At 36.8% G+C, this 18,468-nt stretch overlaps 1 protein-coding gene across 5 annotated transcripts in view; it reads right to left on the minus strand.

The window, feature by feature from the left end:
* Positions 1 to 4,162: 4,162 nt before the first annotated feature.
* The window catches only part of SppL (signal peptide peptidase-like protein), a 67,300-nt gene continuing 52,994 nt past the window's right edge, over positions 4,163 to 18,468 (minus strand). For all 5 annotated transcript variants that reach the window (XM_073976778.1, XM_073976802.1, XM_073976793.1 and 2 more), the window contains 6 exons: positions 12,258 to 13,506; positions 9,421 to 9,543; positions 9,142 to 9,333; positions 8,614 to 9,067; positions 8,424 to 8,544; positions 4,163 to 4,779 (listed from right to left, as the gene is read on the minus strand). In XM_073976778.1, the coding sequence (XP_073832879.1) occupies positions 4,711 to 4,779; positions 8,424 to 8,544; positions 8,614 to 9,067; positions 9,142 to 9,333; positions 9,421 to 9,543; positions 12,258 to 12,528 (1,230 nt within the window). In that variant the 5' untranslated portion in view covers positions 12,529 to 13,506 and the 3' untranslated portion in view covers positions 4,163 to 4,710. The remainder of the gene's footprint in view (positions 4,780 to 8,423; positions 8,545 to 8,613; positions 9,068 to 9,141; positions 9,334 to 9,420; positions 9,544 to 12,257; positions 13,507 to 18,468) is intronic.

Consider the following 18,468-nt stretch of genomic DNA (forward strand, 5'->3'; position numbering starts at 1 on the left):
TTATAACATCTTTAGACTGCATTTAAATTCAATCCAAAACACTACATCAAAGGCTATGATTTGGATCGAAAATGGAGTGCATCCTAGATGTGTGCCGTGGAAGCAAAATGGAGTGCATCCTAGCTGCGCGCTCTCTTGTAAAATTCATAGGTGAATTCATAGGAAAAGATGTACTCCAGCGGCAATTTTTCTAGTGATTTAACTGCATCCGCGGCTCTAATAGCTCATTTAGACTAGCCATAAATCCTCGACTGGATTTAATAAATCTATTAAAAATCTCATTGCATTTAGATATACATTTTGAAGGATTTAAATGTCAGTCAGCTGATTTTTGTTCATAGCACAATTACCTAGGTAGATGCATCAGCCCTTCTGATCGAATTTGAAACGTCAAAAGAATTTTTTGTATATTAAATTCGTCTCAAAAAACATACGTCAAATTACAAATTTATTGTTTAATACTGAAAATGTAAGCACATTATGCTACTAATGCTAAAGGGCTGTTTACACCATCTATCAATGTCATATGAGCTGCCATTTCTTTCACCCATTCGACATTCTCTATGTTTGTCAAAATTGACGTCATCCATACAATTTTCAATTTGTGCATTCATACCTGCAAGTGTTATTTTCGTATGACATAACCTAAAAATATAAAAACAGCTGTTTTTGTCATTATTTACATTTATTGTTGAGTTGCAATTTTGCGCAAATTTTAATTTTGGTTGAAGAAAACTGAATTGGTAGAATTGGTGTTTGGAGTTATAGAGGCATTCATGTTTTTGCCACCAAACAATCATTTCAAAGACTGCTTCTTTCGATCAATCGATCTGAAAATAACATTATAAACGCCATTTATTTACTTTACTGAATATTTAAATATACATACCTTTCCATTTTCTTTTTTAAAAGATTTTGTTTTTCATTTTTTGTTTGAGAATGTCAGAAAACAGCTGATAAATTTATGTTTACATACGAGAATGTCGTATCAAATAGAGCGCTCCCTAAATGAAAAAATTACATATGAGTTGCCAAATCATTTTGATAGATGAAAATTTTCATAGTGGTTACACTATGTGTACAACATTCGCAGGTAGAAAATTTGGCATCTCATACGACATTGATAGATGGTGTAAACAACCCTTTAGTTGTGCTTTCATGACAAACGCTTAGCGCTGCCTTTGAAAGTTATGAGTTTGGCTCTGAACGCTAACACGCCGTGACAACACTTTTTTCCTGTGTTTTTCAAGGACGTGGGTTCAAACCCCAGCCTGGCTCAGCTGATTTTATTTATTTGAAAATTTTTGCCTTTTTAGGCGAAGATCATTTTTAAGATTAATTTTTTTTTTAATTTTTTAATCGAGCTTTATGATCTATTATGCAAGTGAAAAAGGAAAGCCGAAAAGGCAAAAATTTTCAAATAAAAAATATTTCCTTTATAATTTTTTTCATTTGACAGTTTTTTCCTTTATAAAAGTTTTCAGTTCACATTTTCATAGAAACAGAATTGAGCCCCTGGTAGATTTTGGATGGATTTAGCAAATAAAACCTGGTAATGTTCTAAATCCGGCTAATGAAGTCATATCTAAATGGGCTAAACATTATTTTGCCATACGTTGTCATTGAAGTATTACATAGTCCGTGTTTAGACACACAAATTTCTCGGGAAAGTAAATTCAGTTTTTAGGCAATAGGGGGTAGGAAAAAAACTGAATTTACTTTCCCGAGAAATTTGTGTGTCTAAACACAGAATAATGCTTGGTTTACATTTACGAAATCCACTCGATTTCAACTTTCAAATCCATAGGTTAAACGTCAAATGAAATCCAGATGAGATTTCATTTGACGTTTGAGCCATGGAATTGACAGTTGAAATCGAGTGGATTTCGTAAATGTAAACTTATAGGTACTTTACACGATATGTTCTTTACATATGAGCTGTCACTTTGCATATACATTTTCGGAGAAGTGACAACTCATATGTAAAAAACATATCGTGTAAAGTACCCATTAGCAATACCCTCCTTATGTTGCGATACGTTAATGTACTAATTAAGTGGTGTTTACACTAGCCATCAATGTCGTATGAGCTGTCACTTCTTTTATCCATTCGATTTGTGCGTTCACACCTGCAAATGTTTGGTCTGTTCCAGAACTGCAAGAATCTACTAATTTTTACTATTTTTTCCGATAACACAAAGGAAAAAATGTTATCGTAGTAAAATTTAGTAGCTTCTTGCAGGTTCTGGAACAGAGCAGTTATTTTCATATAGCATGACCTACCAAATACAAATAACAGCTGGGGCTCAATACTGTTTCTATGAAAATGTGAAATGAAAACTTTTATAAAGGAGAAAACTGTCAAATGAAAAATTATAAAGGAAATATTTTTCATTTGAAATTTTCATAGAACAAGAATCCAGCCCCTGTTTTTCATTGTTAATATTAGTTGTGTTCCTTTACTTGCCTGAGGATACCATTAGTTACCATTTTTAACCTGCAAAGCGTTCCTTACTAGGCGTTTACACCAGACAGATTGTCTTCAAATACAACTCTGATTTACTAACACATACATACATTTGTCGTTTGTCTCCTTGCTGTCCATCATTTTTTCACAGACAGTAAGGAAGACACATTTTTGGCATTTTTGTAAAAATAAGTGAGATAATAATTGAAATGTGTTAAAAACAAAAGAACATGAACAAAAACAAAATATGTGAACGGAAAACAAAAATAAATCGACGATTTTCATTCAAAATTTTACAACTGTTTTTGCAGTTGTCGTGACGCCTACGTCACACAGGCAAGTTGTGGGATTTTGACAATCAATACATGAAGTCAACTGTCCTGTCATTTGTAAACGCAGGGTTAAAGGAAAAGGGCAACCTAGTTCGAATGTGGCTTGGCTATTCTTTATTCTTGTTGTCAGAAATGACGATAATTATACTATGTTTACATTGAAAGAAATTTTAACAACTTTTCAATCGATAAAAGTTACAGAATAGGCCTACTGATAAAGAACTCAAACATAACCAAGTAGTCCAAAACAATGAAGAGTAAGGGTACGTTGGCCAAAATGAATGCGGTGGTTTATTATAACTAATCTGAAGAATCTGCAGTCAAAGAAAAGACATCCCACATTGAATTTAATGGCAGAAAATGTGACGTCAATAGAAGATATTTCCAAACGTTGTGCGATTTCAGTTTCTTTAATGCTGAAGACTTCACAAGGCTTATAGGAAGGGAATGACCATAGTCAGATTTGCCAATCCTGCAAATTTTTTCCTTTATAATTTTTAAAAGTTTTATGGCGTTTTTCTCAAAGACGATTCAAATTCAAATTCGTTGGAAGAACTACGAAACTCCTGTTTTTGTAGAAAAATTTTGTTTGATTGAAAACAAGAATGAATCAAATGTTTTTCAAAAAACAGAAATTGGGTAGTAATTCGAACGAATTTAAGTGAAACCGGCCGTTAAGCGGGCCATACACTATGAAATTGGCTTGTCCATCCGATGAACTACTTCTGTACGTGTGTGCTTGATAAGTGTGTAGCAAAGCATTCAATCAACCTTAAATTTGCAAGAGAAATCTTCAAATTTTCCTCTAAAAAACGAATGAACTTACATTTTTTTATTTCTTTTTAAACACAATGTTTTCTTTTTTCAAAATTTCTTTTTGACAATTTTGAAAATAAACCATATTCATCGGATTGATTGGGTTTCATTTTGAAAATCAAAACTAATCTATTTTGATTTTCCTCAATCCATAAAATACACACACACATTCTCATATTTTGAAAAATGTACACATACTACTACATATGTATGTTGACATCAAAATTTGATAGTGGATGGGGCGCTTTAATGTACCGGTCCTATGGGGTGCCCTCAAACCAGATTAAAGATGTTTTTGTTGTTGCTTTTTTTCATTTTATTTTATAATTGCAAGAAAGTTTTTTGTTTGTTTTGTTTTTCTTTGTTCACATTTGTTTCAACTTTCAATTTTAATGTTTTTTTTTTTTTGTTAATAATAGTTGCTAATGTTTATTATTATTATTTATTATATAATTATTTTATTTCCATCATACTTTACGTTTTTTTTTGTATTTTTTTCTTTTAGTATTCCATAATATGTCTATGTTAAGTAATGTGACAGAATGTGTTTTGTTTTTTGTTGTTTATTATTTATTATTATTGTATATTTGTTTTTAAATATTCGAATTGGTTTTCATGTTTCAAAAAGAAAAGTAACAAAAAAGAGGGGTGAAAGAAATGATAAAATGAATTCCAAGAGCCTTTTATTGGTAGCTTTCACCACCATGAAGAAAAGAAAAAAATGAATGAGAGGGGTGGGCGGGGGTTTACCTTTGAAATGCTTAAAACTTATAAAACAATAAATGTAATAATTAATAATATTTAATTTTAAAGGCAAAATTTAAAAACTAACCTAACTTATGTTTATAAATAAAATTTGTTTTTTTCTGTTGTTTTGTTTTTTTTCTTGTTTCATATTTACGGTTTTCTTTGCTTACTTTTTTCTTCTATTTTGTTTTGTAAAAAACGTATTACTAAAAAAAAAAAACAAAAAAAATGATACTTGTTATTGAGAAAGGGTGTGTTGTTTTTGTTTTGTTTAACTTATAATTTATACATTAAGTTATATAGTAGTAGTAGTTTAAAAAAAAAGTATTTTCGTTTGATGAAAAACACTCAGACTTCCAGTTGTTTTGAAGGTTGTTGGGTAATGAATGGTTCACTCCACATGCGACGTAAATCGCCCTGTAAAAGAAAAAGAACAGCCAAAAGGGATATAAATGGGGTTAATAAATGATTAAATTAATTTATAGATATGACAATAGAACATTTCCTGTCCATAGAAGTACCCTTTATTTCAGAAAGGGTCCGTAGAAGCACCCTTTATTTCAGAAAGGGTCCGTAGAAGGACCCTTTATTTCAGAAAGGGTCCGTAGAATTACCTTTTATTTCAGAAAGGGTCCGTAAAAGCACCCTTTATTTCAGAAAGGGTCCGTAGTAAAAGCACCCTTTATTTCAGAAAGGGTCCGTAGAAGCACCTTCTATTTCAGAAAGGGTCCGTAGAAGCACCCTTTACTTCAGAAAGGGTCCGTAGAAGCACTCTTTATTTCAGAAAGGGTCCGTAGAAGCACCCTTTATTTCAGAAAGGGTCCGTAGAAGCACCCTTTATTTCAGAAAGGGTCCGTAGAAGCACCCTTATTTCAGAAAGGGTCCATAGAAGCACCCTTTATTTCAAAAAGTGTAAAAAGAAGCACCCTTCATTACAGAAAGGGTCCGTAGAAGCACCCCTTATTTCAGAAAGGGTCCGTTGAAGAACACTTTTTTTAGGAAGTGTCTATAGAAGCACTCTTTCTTTCAGAAAGGTTCCATAGAAGCACCCTTTCTTTCAGAAAGGGTCCGTAGAAGCACCCTTTCTTTCAGAAAGGCTCCATAGAAGCACCCTTTATTTCATAAAGGGTCCGTAGAAGCACCCTTTATTTCAGAAAGGGTCCGTAAAAGCACCCTTTATTGCAGAAAGGGTCCGTAGAAGCACCCTTTATTTCAGAAAGGGTGCGTAAAAGCACCCTTTATTTCAGAAAGGGTCCGTAGAAGCACCCTTTACTTCAGAAAGGGTCCAAAGAAGCACCCATCATTTCAGAAAGGGTCCGTAAAAGCACCCTCCATGAAGCACCCTTTATTTCATAAAGGGTCCATAGAAGCACCCTTTATTTCAGAAAGGGTCCGTAGAATCACCCATTATTTCAGAAAGGGTGCGTAGAAGCACCCTTTATTTCAGAAAGGGTCCGTAGAAGCACCCTTTATTTCAGAAAGGGTCCGTAAAAGCACCCTTTATTTCAGAAAGGGTCCGTAGAAGCACCCTTTATTTCAGAAAGGGTCTGTAGAAGCACCCTTTATTTCAGAAAGGGTGCGTAGAAGCATCCTTTATTTCAGAAAGGGTCTGTAGAAGCACCCTTTATTTCAGAAAGGGTCCAAAGAAGCACCCGTTATTTCAGAAAGGGTCCAAAGAAACACCCGTTATTTCAGAAAGGGTCCAAAGAAACACCCGTTATTTCAGAAAGGGTCCATAGAAGCACCCTTTATTTCAGAAAGGCTCCATAGAAGCACCCTTTATTTCATAAAGGGTCCATAGAAGCACCCTTTATTTCAGAAAGGCTCCATAGAAGCACCCTTTATTTCAGAAAGGGTCCATAGAAGCACCCTTTCTTTCAGAAAGTGTACAAAGAAGCACCCTTTCTTTCAGAAAGTGTACAAAGAAGCACCCTTTATTTCAGAAAGGGTCCAAAGAAGCACCCTTCATTTCAGAAAGGGTAAAAAGAAACACCCTTTATTTCAGAAAGGCTCCATAGAAGCACCCTTTATTTTATAAAGGGTCCATAGAAGCAACCTTTATTTCAGAAAGGGTCCGTAGAAGCACCCTTTATTTCAGAAAGGGTGCGTAGAAGCACCCTTTATTTCAGAAAGGGTCCGTAGAAGCACCCTTTATTTCAGAAAGGGTCCGTAGAAGCACCCTTTATTTCAGAAAGGGTCCAAAGAAATACCCGTTATTTCAGAAAGGGTCCAAAGAAACACCCGTTATTTCAGAAAGGGTCCATAGAAGCACCCTTTATTTCAGAAAGGCTCCATAGAAGCACCCTTTCTTTCAGAAAGTGTACAAAGAAGCACCCTTTCTTTCAGAAAGGGTCCAAAGAAGCACCCTTCATTTCAGAAAGGGTTCAAAGAAACACCCTTTATTTCAGAAAGGGTCCGTAGAAGCACCCTTTATTTCAGAAAGGGTCCGTAGAAGCACCCTTTATTTCAGAAAGGCTCCGTAGAAGCACCCTTTATTTCAGAAAGGGTCTACAGAATCACCCTTTCTTTCAGAAAGGGTATATAGAAGCACCCTTTCTTTCAGGAAGTGTCTGTAGAAGCACCCTTTCTTTCAGGAAGTGTCTATAGAAGCACCCTTTCTTTCAGAGAGGGTCTATAGAAGCACACTTTCTTCCAGAAAGGGTCCGCAGAAGCACCCTTTCCTTCTGAAAGGGTCCGTAGAACCACCCTTTATTTCAGAAAGGATCCGTAGAAGCACCCTTCTTTCTGAAAGGGTCCGTAGAAGCACCCTTTATTTCAGAAAGGGTCCGTAGAAGCATCCTTTATTTTAGAAAGGGTTCGTAGAAGCACCCTTTATTTCAGAAAGGGTCCGTGGAACCACCCTTTATTTCAGAGAGGGTCCATAGAAGCACCCTTTATTTCAGAAAGGGTCCATAGAAGCACCCTATATTTCAGAAAGGGTCCGTAGAAGCACCCTTTATTTCAGAAAGGGTCCGTAGAAGCACCCTCTCTTTCAGAAAGCGTCTATAGAAGCACCCTTTATTTCAGAAAGGGTCCATAGAAGCACCCTTTATTTCAGAAAGGGTCCATAGAAGCCTCCTTTATTTCAGAAAGGGTCCATAGAAGCACCCTTTATTTCAGAAAGGGTCCATAGAAGCCTCCTTTATTTCAGAAAGGGTCCATAGAAGCACCCTTTATTTCAAAAAGGGTCCGTGGAAGCAGCCTTTCTTTCAGAAAGGGTCTATAGAAGCACCCTTTCTTTCAGAAAGGGTCCGTAGAAGCACCCTTTATTTCAGAGAGGGTCAGTAGAAGCACCCTTTATTTCAGAGAGAGTCCATAGAAGCACCCTATATTTCAGAAAGGGTCCATAGCAGCACCCTATATTTCAGAAAGGGTCCATAGAAGCACCCTATATTTCAGAAAGGGTCCATAGAAGCACCCTTTGTTTCAGAAAGGGTATATAGAAGCACCCTTTATTTCAGAAAGGTTATATAGAAGCACCCTTTACTTCAGAAAGGGTCCAAAGAAGCACCCTTTATTTCAGAAAGGGTTTATAGAAACATTCTTTCTTTCAGAAAGGGTCCAATAAGGCACACTTTCTTTCAGAAAGGATCTATAGAAGTACCACCCTTTCTCACAGAAAGGCTCGATAGAAGCACCCTTCTTTTAGAAAGGGTCTATAGAAGTTCTTCCATAAGAAGACCAAAGGGTATTTTATAATAAGGCCAAAGGGTCTTCTATGATAAGACCAAAGGGTATTTTATGCGAAGACCAAAGAGCCTTCTATGAGAAGACAAAAAGGTCTTCTATGAGAAGGCCAAATGATCTTCTTTATGATGATCAAAGTGTAAAGAAGTCCAGAGGGTCTTCTTTAAGAAGACCAGAGGACCAAGTGTCTTCTATTAGAAGACCAACGAGTCCTCTATAAGAAGGCCAAAGAGTCTTCTATTTGACGAACAAAGGGTCTTTTAGAAAAAATGCAAAAGGTCTATTATAATAAGACCAACGGGTCTTCCAAAAGGACACCAAAGGATCTTCCCATAAAAATTTGTTTTTAATGGAAAATAAATGCAGTTTCTTACCTTCAGATAAGCCATTGTCAACAAAGGCAGTAATGTGAATGGAACCAAATAGAGAAGAGCTGGTTGCGCTGCTTTAAATACCTCAGAGCTCACAGTGGCGGTAAGTAGACCCAAAAAGTAACTGGAAAGGATAAAGCAAAATGAATATATTTATAAGAATATTATTTAAAAACAGACGTATTCTCCCTACCCCAATAAGGAACAATGAAAATATGTCAACCGTGAGCCGACACCCTTTGGCGGTGGTAGCATTTGATCGTTCGTTACAATTTGTGCCTTCTTATAGGCATCGTAGCGTAGCACAAAACACAACAGCAGACCAGGCATTACAATATCGCCCAGGCCCAACATGGAGAAGTGTCCCGTATTGTGTATGCTAGGAAAAACCAGTTTTCCAGGTAAATTTAATTTCGGTGCCTCCTTGACCATATTACCCAAATTCAATTTTCGCGCCACAATACCCACAGGGTTATCGGCTGGACGTGTTGCCACTTTGACCATAACATTTGTGCTGAAAATATACGATGAGAAGAAAACCCAAAAGACATCATAGATGAGAAGGCCGGTTAGCAGTAGTGTGGATACTTTCAGACTGGGTAAACGGACAAAGGCAATAAATGCGACGCATAGACCCATGCCCATTGCTGGAAAGGAAAAAAAGAAAATAATTTTTAATTACTTAAAGACTTCACATTCCTTTATTTCCTCCGCTACTTACCATCCATCAGCAACCAATGACCCGTTAGCACCCACACACAAACAATTGACACAGAGAGAGTAAAACTAAATAGCTCGGCGGCAGTAAAACGTCCACAGACTCCGAATGAGATTCGAGTACCATCAGTGCAGGGGCGTATGATGTACTGACACATGGGCAAGAGTAGAAAGGCCAAAGCCACTGTTGCAATAACTATGGGGGTAGTGGGCGGGCGAAGGAGGAAAGAAATCGTTAATTACAAATCAAGAATAAAGGAAACAAAGGGAAATGGTAACCTACTTGCTGTACAAACGGCAAACAAGAGTTGCATTGAATCGAAAAAGAAGAACATTATTAAAAGCGAAATGGATGCACCCAGTGGCAGGCACAGGGCATGCATTGTATCCAAGGTGGCAAATTTACCTAAAATGAGAGCAGAGAGAGAGTGAGTTAATATTTGCAAAAAATTAAAGAGGATGAAATAATGGAGAAAAATTTTATCCATGAAGGTGGATTACTTTATCCACAGAGGTAATTATTTTATCCACAAAGTTAGATTATTTTATCCACAAAGGTGGATAACATTATCCACAATGGAGGATGACCTTATTCGCGCGGCGGATAATTTTTTCCACAAACGCTGATAATTTTATCCAAGACTGTGCATAATATAATCACAAGGTTGTATAAGATCACCCACAAGGGTGGATAACTTTATCCACGTGGTTTATATTTTTATCCACAAACGTGGATAATTTTATCCACGATATGGGATAATTTTATCCACGATATTGGATCATTTTATCCAAGACTGTGGTTTTATCCACAAGACTGCGGATGATTATTTGTCGATAATTTTATCCACTAAGGTGAATAATTTTATCCAAGACTGTGACGATTTTATCAAAAAAATGTTTATGCACACACGTGGATAATTTTATCCACTAAAGTGGATAATTTTATCCACTAAAGTGGATAATTTTATCCACAAAAGTGGATAGTCTTACCCACAAACGTGGATAATTTTATCCAAGACTGTGTATGATTTTAACCACAATGGTGGGTAACTTTATCCACAATGGAACATAACTTTGTCGACGATGGTGGATAATTTTATCCACAAATGTGGATAACATGATCCACAATATTGGATAATTTTATCCAAGACTGTGTATGATTTTAACCACAATGGTGGATAACTTTATCCACAATGGAACATATATTTATCCACGATTGTGGATATTTTTTCCACAAACGTGGATAATTTTATCCACGACATGGGATAATTTTATCCACGATATTGGATAATTTTATCCAAGACTTTGGATGGTTCTATCCAAGACTTTGGATGGTTCTATCCACAAGACTGCGGATGATTATTTGTGGATAATTTTATCCACTAAGGTGAATAATTTTATCCAAGACTGTGACGATTTTATCCAAAAAAATTTTATGCACATACGTGGGCAATTTTATCCACAATAATGTATAATTTTATCCACAAAAGTGGATAATTTTATCCACAAACGTGGATAATTTTATCCACAATAGTGGATAATTTTATCCACAATAGTGGATAATTTTATCCACAATATTGGATAACTTTATCCAAGATTGTGGATGATTTTAACCACAATGGTGGATAACTTTATCCACAATGGAACATAACTTTATCCACGATGGTGGATAATTTTGTCCACACATGTGGATAACATTATTCACAAAATTGGATAACTTTATCCACAATATTGGATAATTTTATCCAAGACTGGGGATGATTTTATTATCCACCACAGTGGATAATATTATCCACCTTGGTGGATAAAATTATCCACCTTTGTGGATAAAATTATCCACTTTTGTGGATAAAATTATCCACCTATATGGATAAAATTATCCACTATAACGGATAAATTATTACAGGGGATAAAATTATCTACAACAGTTGATAAAATTATCCAACACCTGTCCACCTTCGTCAATAAAACTATCCGCATCAGTGGATAAAATTATACACAACAGTGGATAAAATTATCCACCACAGAAGATAAAGTTATCCACAACAGTGGATAAAATTATCCACAACAGTGGATAAAATTATCCAGAACAAATTATCCACAAATGTGGATAAAATTATCCACCTTCGTGCATAAAACTGTCCTCTTTCGTGGATAAAATTATTCGTGAAAAAGGATAAAAGTATACACAACATTGGATAAAATTATCCAGAACAAATTATCCACAAATGTGGATAAAATTATCCACCTTCGTGTATAAAATTATCCACCTATTTGGACAAAATTATCCACCTATGTGTATAAAATCATCCACCCATGTGGATAAAATTATCTACAATCGTGGATAAAATTTCCACCATAACGGATAAAGTAGTCACTTTCTTGAATAAAATTATCCACCTTCGTGGATAAAAGTTATTTACCTTTGGATAATATCCACCTATGTTGACAAAATTATCCACAAATGTGGATAAAATTATCCACAAATGTGGATAAAATTATCCACCTTCGTGTATAAAATTATCCACCGATGTGGATAAAATTATCCACCTATGTGTATAAAATAATCCCCCCATGTGGATAATATTATCCACAATCGTGGATAAAATTATCCAAAATAACGGATAATTTTGTCCACAATTATGCATAATCGTGGATAAAATTATCCACCATAATGGATAAATTATCAGCTTTCGTGATTAACAGTTATATCCACCTTCGTGGATAAAATTATTCGCAACAGAGGATAAAAGTATACACAACATTGGATAACATTATCCACATATTTGGATAAAATTATCCACCTATGTGTATAAAATCATCCCCCCATGTGGATAAAATTATCCACAATCGTGAATAAAATTATCCAACAGTTATCCACTTTCGTGGATAAAATTATTCACCTTCGTGGATAAAAGTTATTCAAACTTTGGATAAAATTATTTAACTATGTGTATAAAATTATCCACCAGCGTGGATTAAATTATCCACTTTAGCAAAAAATTCCACCTTTGCGAATAAATTTTATCCCCAAAGATGGATAACTTTATCCACATGTCTGTATAATATTACATATTTACATAGTGATGTATTATTGTAAGATGTTGTCTCAAAACTTACTCGTCTCCTGTTGTACAGGTTCACCCGTTAGCAAATTTGTCGTCGACTCATTGCGTTTCTTTAACTCCCGTTCGCGGGCCTCTTGTTCAATATTTAAACTACGAAAACTGCCATAGACTATCAACAGCATCGATATGAGGCATGTCGAAACTCTCGATGAATCCATGATACCGTTGGCGGCTATTTGAAAGGTATTTGTTGTTGCACTACTGCTATCGATATAACCTGCTGCGGCTGCTCCTGCTCCACCATTTAAAGAACCGGGCGACATTGCCACCCCAACAAAGATAGTTCGAGGGAAATTGGCGGTTGTTTGTTTTGTTATTTGTAGAGCAAAGACTCTAGATTTCTTACGGTTTCTGTGTGTGGGTCTATATTTTTCTTGTCCTTTTACCAATTCTTCAAAACACAACAACAACCACCATCAAACCATAAACATTGGTTGGATGGCTGGTTGATGGGTTAGTTAGTTGGCTGCTTGGTTCCTAGAATGACTTAATGGTGCTTGAGAAGATGGAGGAGAATGTTGTTTTGCTTCACTTGTTGTGTTGATGAAATCTTTTAATTTCCTTTTCCTTTCCTTGACGGTGTTGATGGGTTGGTTTGGTTTTTCTTTCGTTTTATTTTTGATAAATAACGACAAGAAAAAAAAACGAATGAAAATGCAATTTATTTCATTTTCATAAACTGTGGGAGGAAGGATGAATCACTTTGATGGTGTGTGTGCGTGACACTTTTTTTTTGGCTAGTGTTGATTGGAGTGTTGCAGTAGGGGACAACTGCTTCCACCGATGATGCTCCCTTGGCCGTTAAATGTCGACAACTGTTGTGGTTTCAATGATGCGGCAAGCTATTGTGGAGTGCAGAACGTCCACGGCAACAAACGACTATTTTGATGATGGCGGAGAAGGTGCGCTGTCGTTACAAATTCGATTTGATAACTCAACATACCGCGAACACCATTACCTGCACTATAACATAATTAAGGCGCTCGTTCGCGCACCACCCCAAATCCAGTTTTTTTAGTTTTATTTTGAGATCCGGTATTTGGAGTGCCGTTGTTGTTGTTGTTCGTCGTGTGCGCTGTTACAACTACTGCCGCTATTTTGTTCTGTTATCATATCAGGACCCTTAACATTGATAAACGTTTTTATCTAAGGATAAACACTGACATTGTCTCTATTTATTGGTGTAAGAGTATTTTGTCTGACCTCTGCCTGCCTGCTTGCGTGTGTGTTTATGTTGCGTTCTGAAAGTAAATAAAACGGAAAAAGAGATAAGAGAAGATTAGTTGAATGTTTAGGACAAATATTGATGTAATTAAGCCACGATAAGTGGTCGTTGTGTTGTTGTTGTTGTCATAAATTGATATACAAACGAGAATTGAAAGAATCGAATGGTCATTGTTTGGGAAGATAATGGTTTGTTGACACTCATAGTTAACCTGTGAACCCTTTATTGTGACAATTGCCACCATCTGGTGGTTGGTTTGTGTTCATATTTTAGTCATATTTTTTTACAAATAAAGAATTATTAGGTATGTCTGTTTACCCAAAAATGTTTGTACAAATTGTTACAGAAAGTTGTATGTTAACTCATTTTGTTAACATTTCTTCATTGAGAACTTGCAAGTTTTTGCCCGAGAAATTTCTTCTAGCAAGAACTTGCAAGTAACCAGACACACATATTATTATCCCAATTGGATATATACCACGGCGGCGGGTTCTTACGTAATGGATTGACCCGAAACCAAAAGTGTTTCGGCCAGCGGCTGCCAACCCAGCATTATATGCTGCTACAACAACAACAACAACATATTATTATTATGGTTAACATAACCTAAAATTTGTTTCTAGGAAAGTATTATTTCATATTTGGTGCAAGTCCATAACTGGGGATTGAACCTTCATTTTCTATATTTACCATATGTAGTTTTCTTTTTTGTATTTATTCTTATCTATGCAATGCTTTTATTTTATACCACTCTTTGTTTACTTTACAATTGTCACAACTCTATTATTATAATTGTGTTGCATACTTTTAGGCGTATTTGCTTGGCTCAACGATTGATGTAGTAATGTCACGAAAAATGACTGTTGTTATCATAAATTGATAAACGAACGAGCATCGATAATTGAATGGTCATTGTTTGGGAAAATAATGGTATGTTGACACTCGTAGTTAACCTGTGAACCCTTTATTGTGACAAATGCCATCATTTGTAGTTGATTTATGTTCATAGTGTGTTCATATTCAAAATAAATGTTTCTTACACATATAAAGTTGGGGTTAGGTTATAGTAAACATAACCTAAAAGTGTTTAATTTGTTGGGAAGTTCTATCTCTTATTAGGCATACAATTTGTGTATTATTTTCTATTTTAAACATTCTGTACGTCTGGGTGACGTAGGGGATGGAAGATACTAAAGAACGGTCCTGAGCGGTTTTAACATGGCAAAGCCCAGGATTTATCTTGGTCCCTCTTTCATCTCAAGTGGACACTGACCTCTCCGTGGTGTCACCTGGGGAACTGCCTTTAACACCCGTTAATGGTAGTGAGCTAACATGTGCCGCGCGTTCACCCATAAGAACGTTAAAAACTTGGGTTTGGGCGTCGGGTTAGTAACCCTTCCCCAGAAAAAACAGCCTACTATGAAAAAACGAAAGAAAAGAAAAACAAACCCCTCTAAAGTTGACGAACCCCGCAAACGTTTTAAGGACCATGATCTGCAAATCTGCACCTGGAATGTTCGCACTCTTTATAGAGAAGGTGCAGTCTTCGCATTGGCAGACGTACTAGAAAAGTACAAGGCCGATATTACTGCCATACAGGAAATACGATGGATTGGGAAAGGCGTCACAACAACACCTAAAGGTGACGCACTGTATTATAGCTGCCATGACGTAAAGCATGAGTTTGGTTGCGGATTTGTAGTTAGTCGGAGACTAAAACATCTGGTATCCAGCTTCACCCCAGTGAATGAAAGACTTGTTGCAATTCGGATAAAAGCTAAATTCTTCAACATCAGCTTTATTTGCGCTCATGCTCCCACTGAAGAAAAGGACGAACAGACCAAAGATATATTTTACGAGCGCTTAGAAGAAACATATGGCCGTTGCCCTGCCCATGACATTAAAATCATTCTAGGCGATTTTAATGCCAAAATTGGAAAGGAGAATATCTTTGGCCCAACAGTCCGGAAATTCAGTCTCCACAGTGAAACATCTGACAATGGTATGAGGCTGGTAGACTTTGCAGCTGCAAAAAACATGGTAGTTAGCAGTACCAGATTTAATCATCTCGATATTCATAAGGGCACCTGGCTGTCTCCAGATCAAAGAACAAGTAATCAAATTGATCATGTTGTAATAGATGGAAGACATTCATCCAGCGTGTTGGATGTACGATCGTTCCGAGGCGCAAACATTGATTCGGACCACTACCTTGTTGCAGCAAAGGTACGTACCCGTCTAAACGTTGCAAATAAAGCACGAACAGACACAACGCGGAAGTTGGACATCGATAGGCTGCAAACACAACAGATAGCCACAGCATATTCCACTCAACTAGCCCAATTGCTTAATGAGAGCACTCCTTGTCCCGATAACATAACAACACAATGGCAAAATATTGCCCACTTCATGCAAACAGCCGCAAAATCCATACTTGGATTCCAGAAACCTCCTCAAAGGAATTCATGGTATGACCAGGAGTGTCGTGCTGCTACCGAAGAGAAAAATGTGGCATATAGAGCTACTTTACGATATCGGGAGAAAAGGAGAGAGGAGAAACGTCTTTTCCGCAAGAAAAAGAGAGAGAAATGGAAAAGCGGGAGTGTGAAAAAATCGAGATGTACAGGAGTCAGAATGAAGTCCGAAATTTCTACCAAAGAGTGAAACATCAAACAGATGGCTTTGGTACAGGCACATCCTCCTGTAGAGACCAGCAAGGTAATCTGGTAACAGATACAGATAGCGTGCTCAGGATATGGAAGGAGCATTTTTCCAATCTGCTGGTATCCAATAGTAGCGAATACGATGATACCACAGATCCAATCCCAGAAGATGGTATAGAATGTATACCGCCCGGCCAAGATGAGATAAAAACAGCAATCAATCGGCTGAAGAATAATAAAGCAGCAGGAGCCGATGGCTTACCAGCCGAGCTGTTTAAAACCGCAGGCGACACGCTGATAAGGTGTATGCATCAGCTAGTTAGCACCATCCGGCAGGAAGAACGCGTACCCGACGATTGGAACCTGAGCATCCTGTGTCCCGTCCACAAGAAAGGAGATAAGACCGTATGCTCAAACTATAGGGGCATAAGTCGACTAAAGCCAATGGTCACCGAAATAATTGGACCATACCAATGTTGGTTTAGGCCTGGCAAGTCCACCATTGACCAGATATTTACCCTTGAGAAGACCCATGAGATGCAAATCGACACATATCACCTTTTTGTCGATTATAAAGCAGCTTTCGACAGTCCCCTCCGATCAAAGGTGGATCATACAAGTGGATGAAGAAATGAAAAGGCGCGATATTCCAAAAAGCGAAGCGAAAAACAGAGAGAATTGGAGATCTTTTCTTAGTTCGGTCTATGGAACAAATGTTCTGTAAAGGGCCAGCTAAGTAAGTAAGTACGTCTGAATTTGTTTTATTTTGACAAAACATAAGAATTTTTACCACTTTTCAGTTGTTTTTTGTTTAGCATACTTTTAGGCGTATCACTACCAAAGACATACAGTGACTGTCACTGAAAATGATGCAACCTAAAATATAAAAGGTAAACGTTGATAACTTGGAAACGAGTTGATATTTTTCAACAATTCGAAAAAGAATTTTGTAGGCTTAAAAATTGTCTTTAAGATGGTATACAAAAATATTCCGTTTACAGTACCGTTATACTAAAATTTTACGGAAAAACAAAAAATGGGCATTTTTAAAGTGAGCATTAAGAATGTTGCACCACAATAATCGATTAATAATTTCCAATTTTGTCGCTTTTTATGCCATTTTAATAATCAGAATGGCGGAATAATTGGTTCCATATCTTTTCAGTAGTTTTGTCATTGATTCTAACAGAAATAATGATGTTCTTGACGTAATTTTGGCATGGTCGTAATTGGTGTCCCTTTGTAGGCAATTTGGCTAGAAAATTCTAGTTTTTGAAGTTATTTTACAAAAAATTACTATGAAAAATTAATTATGCTTATGTCCAGAGTAAGTACAAACAATCTAATGATATATTGAAAGTCCTGTATTAGCCAGGCTTGCCCTATATTATACTAGTCACCTTACCTGATAGAGGTAAAAATCAGGGAATAGAACAACATTTTTTGCACTTTTCTTTGAAAATAGTTTCCAGAAATATTATTTACAATGTTTTGACCCTGTTTGCTTTTATAAAAACAAAGATTTCAACACCCTTTATTGCAATTCGAGCCCAAACAATAATACCTCTTACGAAGCGTTTTGATAGCTCAGTTTGTTTATTTAAACTCAGGTGTGTGTTGGCTTCTTCCACAAGTAAAATGTAGATTGTACGCCAGATATGCCCCGTGTGGGGTTAGCTAGATCCTCCATCGGGACCCTCCCATTGGCGAATTGGGGACGCTCTGGCCGAAAGGTGGAGTACCAGGGAAATAAAATACCTGGGGGTGACCAAAATCTAGCTTAAGGAGTGGCAGCTGGCTTCTTAATTTCTTTGGATGGCGGAGGTTGAGTCAACCGGTACGGCGATCATCGAGGAACAATCGGCGGACAGAAAACTAATAAGCGGCGATTGTATAGCGAAAAGCGGATGTCTGTTTTGGGTCAAGCGATTCGCTATACAAATGTGTTTACCTTAAAGGCGGGATGGTGTCTTTAGTTGGCAGCCACAACACCATCATAGGATACAGAGGGCCGATCACCCACTTATCTGAAACTCAACGATTAACGAAACAACTACAAGAGAAAATGATAATCCCAACCTGATGACGAATATTGGAATACGAACACGGCTACGAATAGGACAATGGAACGTCAGGACACTACGAGAAACGTCAAGGCTCGCTCAGCTAGAGGCCCAAATCAAAAAATTTAACATCGACATTCTGGGTATAAGCGAAATGAGATGGTGTGGAAAAAGTGACCTCATATCAGGAAATGGAAATATTGTGCTGAATAGTGGAAAAGACAAAAGAGCGGAAAGCGGAGTGGGATTCAT

The sequence above is a fragment of the Musca autumnalis genome, unplaced genomic scaffold (genome assembly GCF_047663935.1).
Source record: "Musca autumnalis isolate F117 unplaced genomic scaffold, ASM4766393v1 scaffold_1, whole genome shotgun sequence".
NCBI lineage: Eukaryota > Metazoa > Arthropoda > Insecta > Diptera > Muscidae > Musca > Musca autumnalis.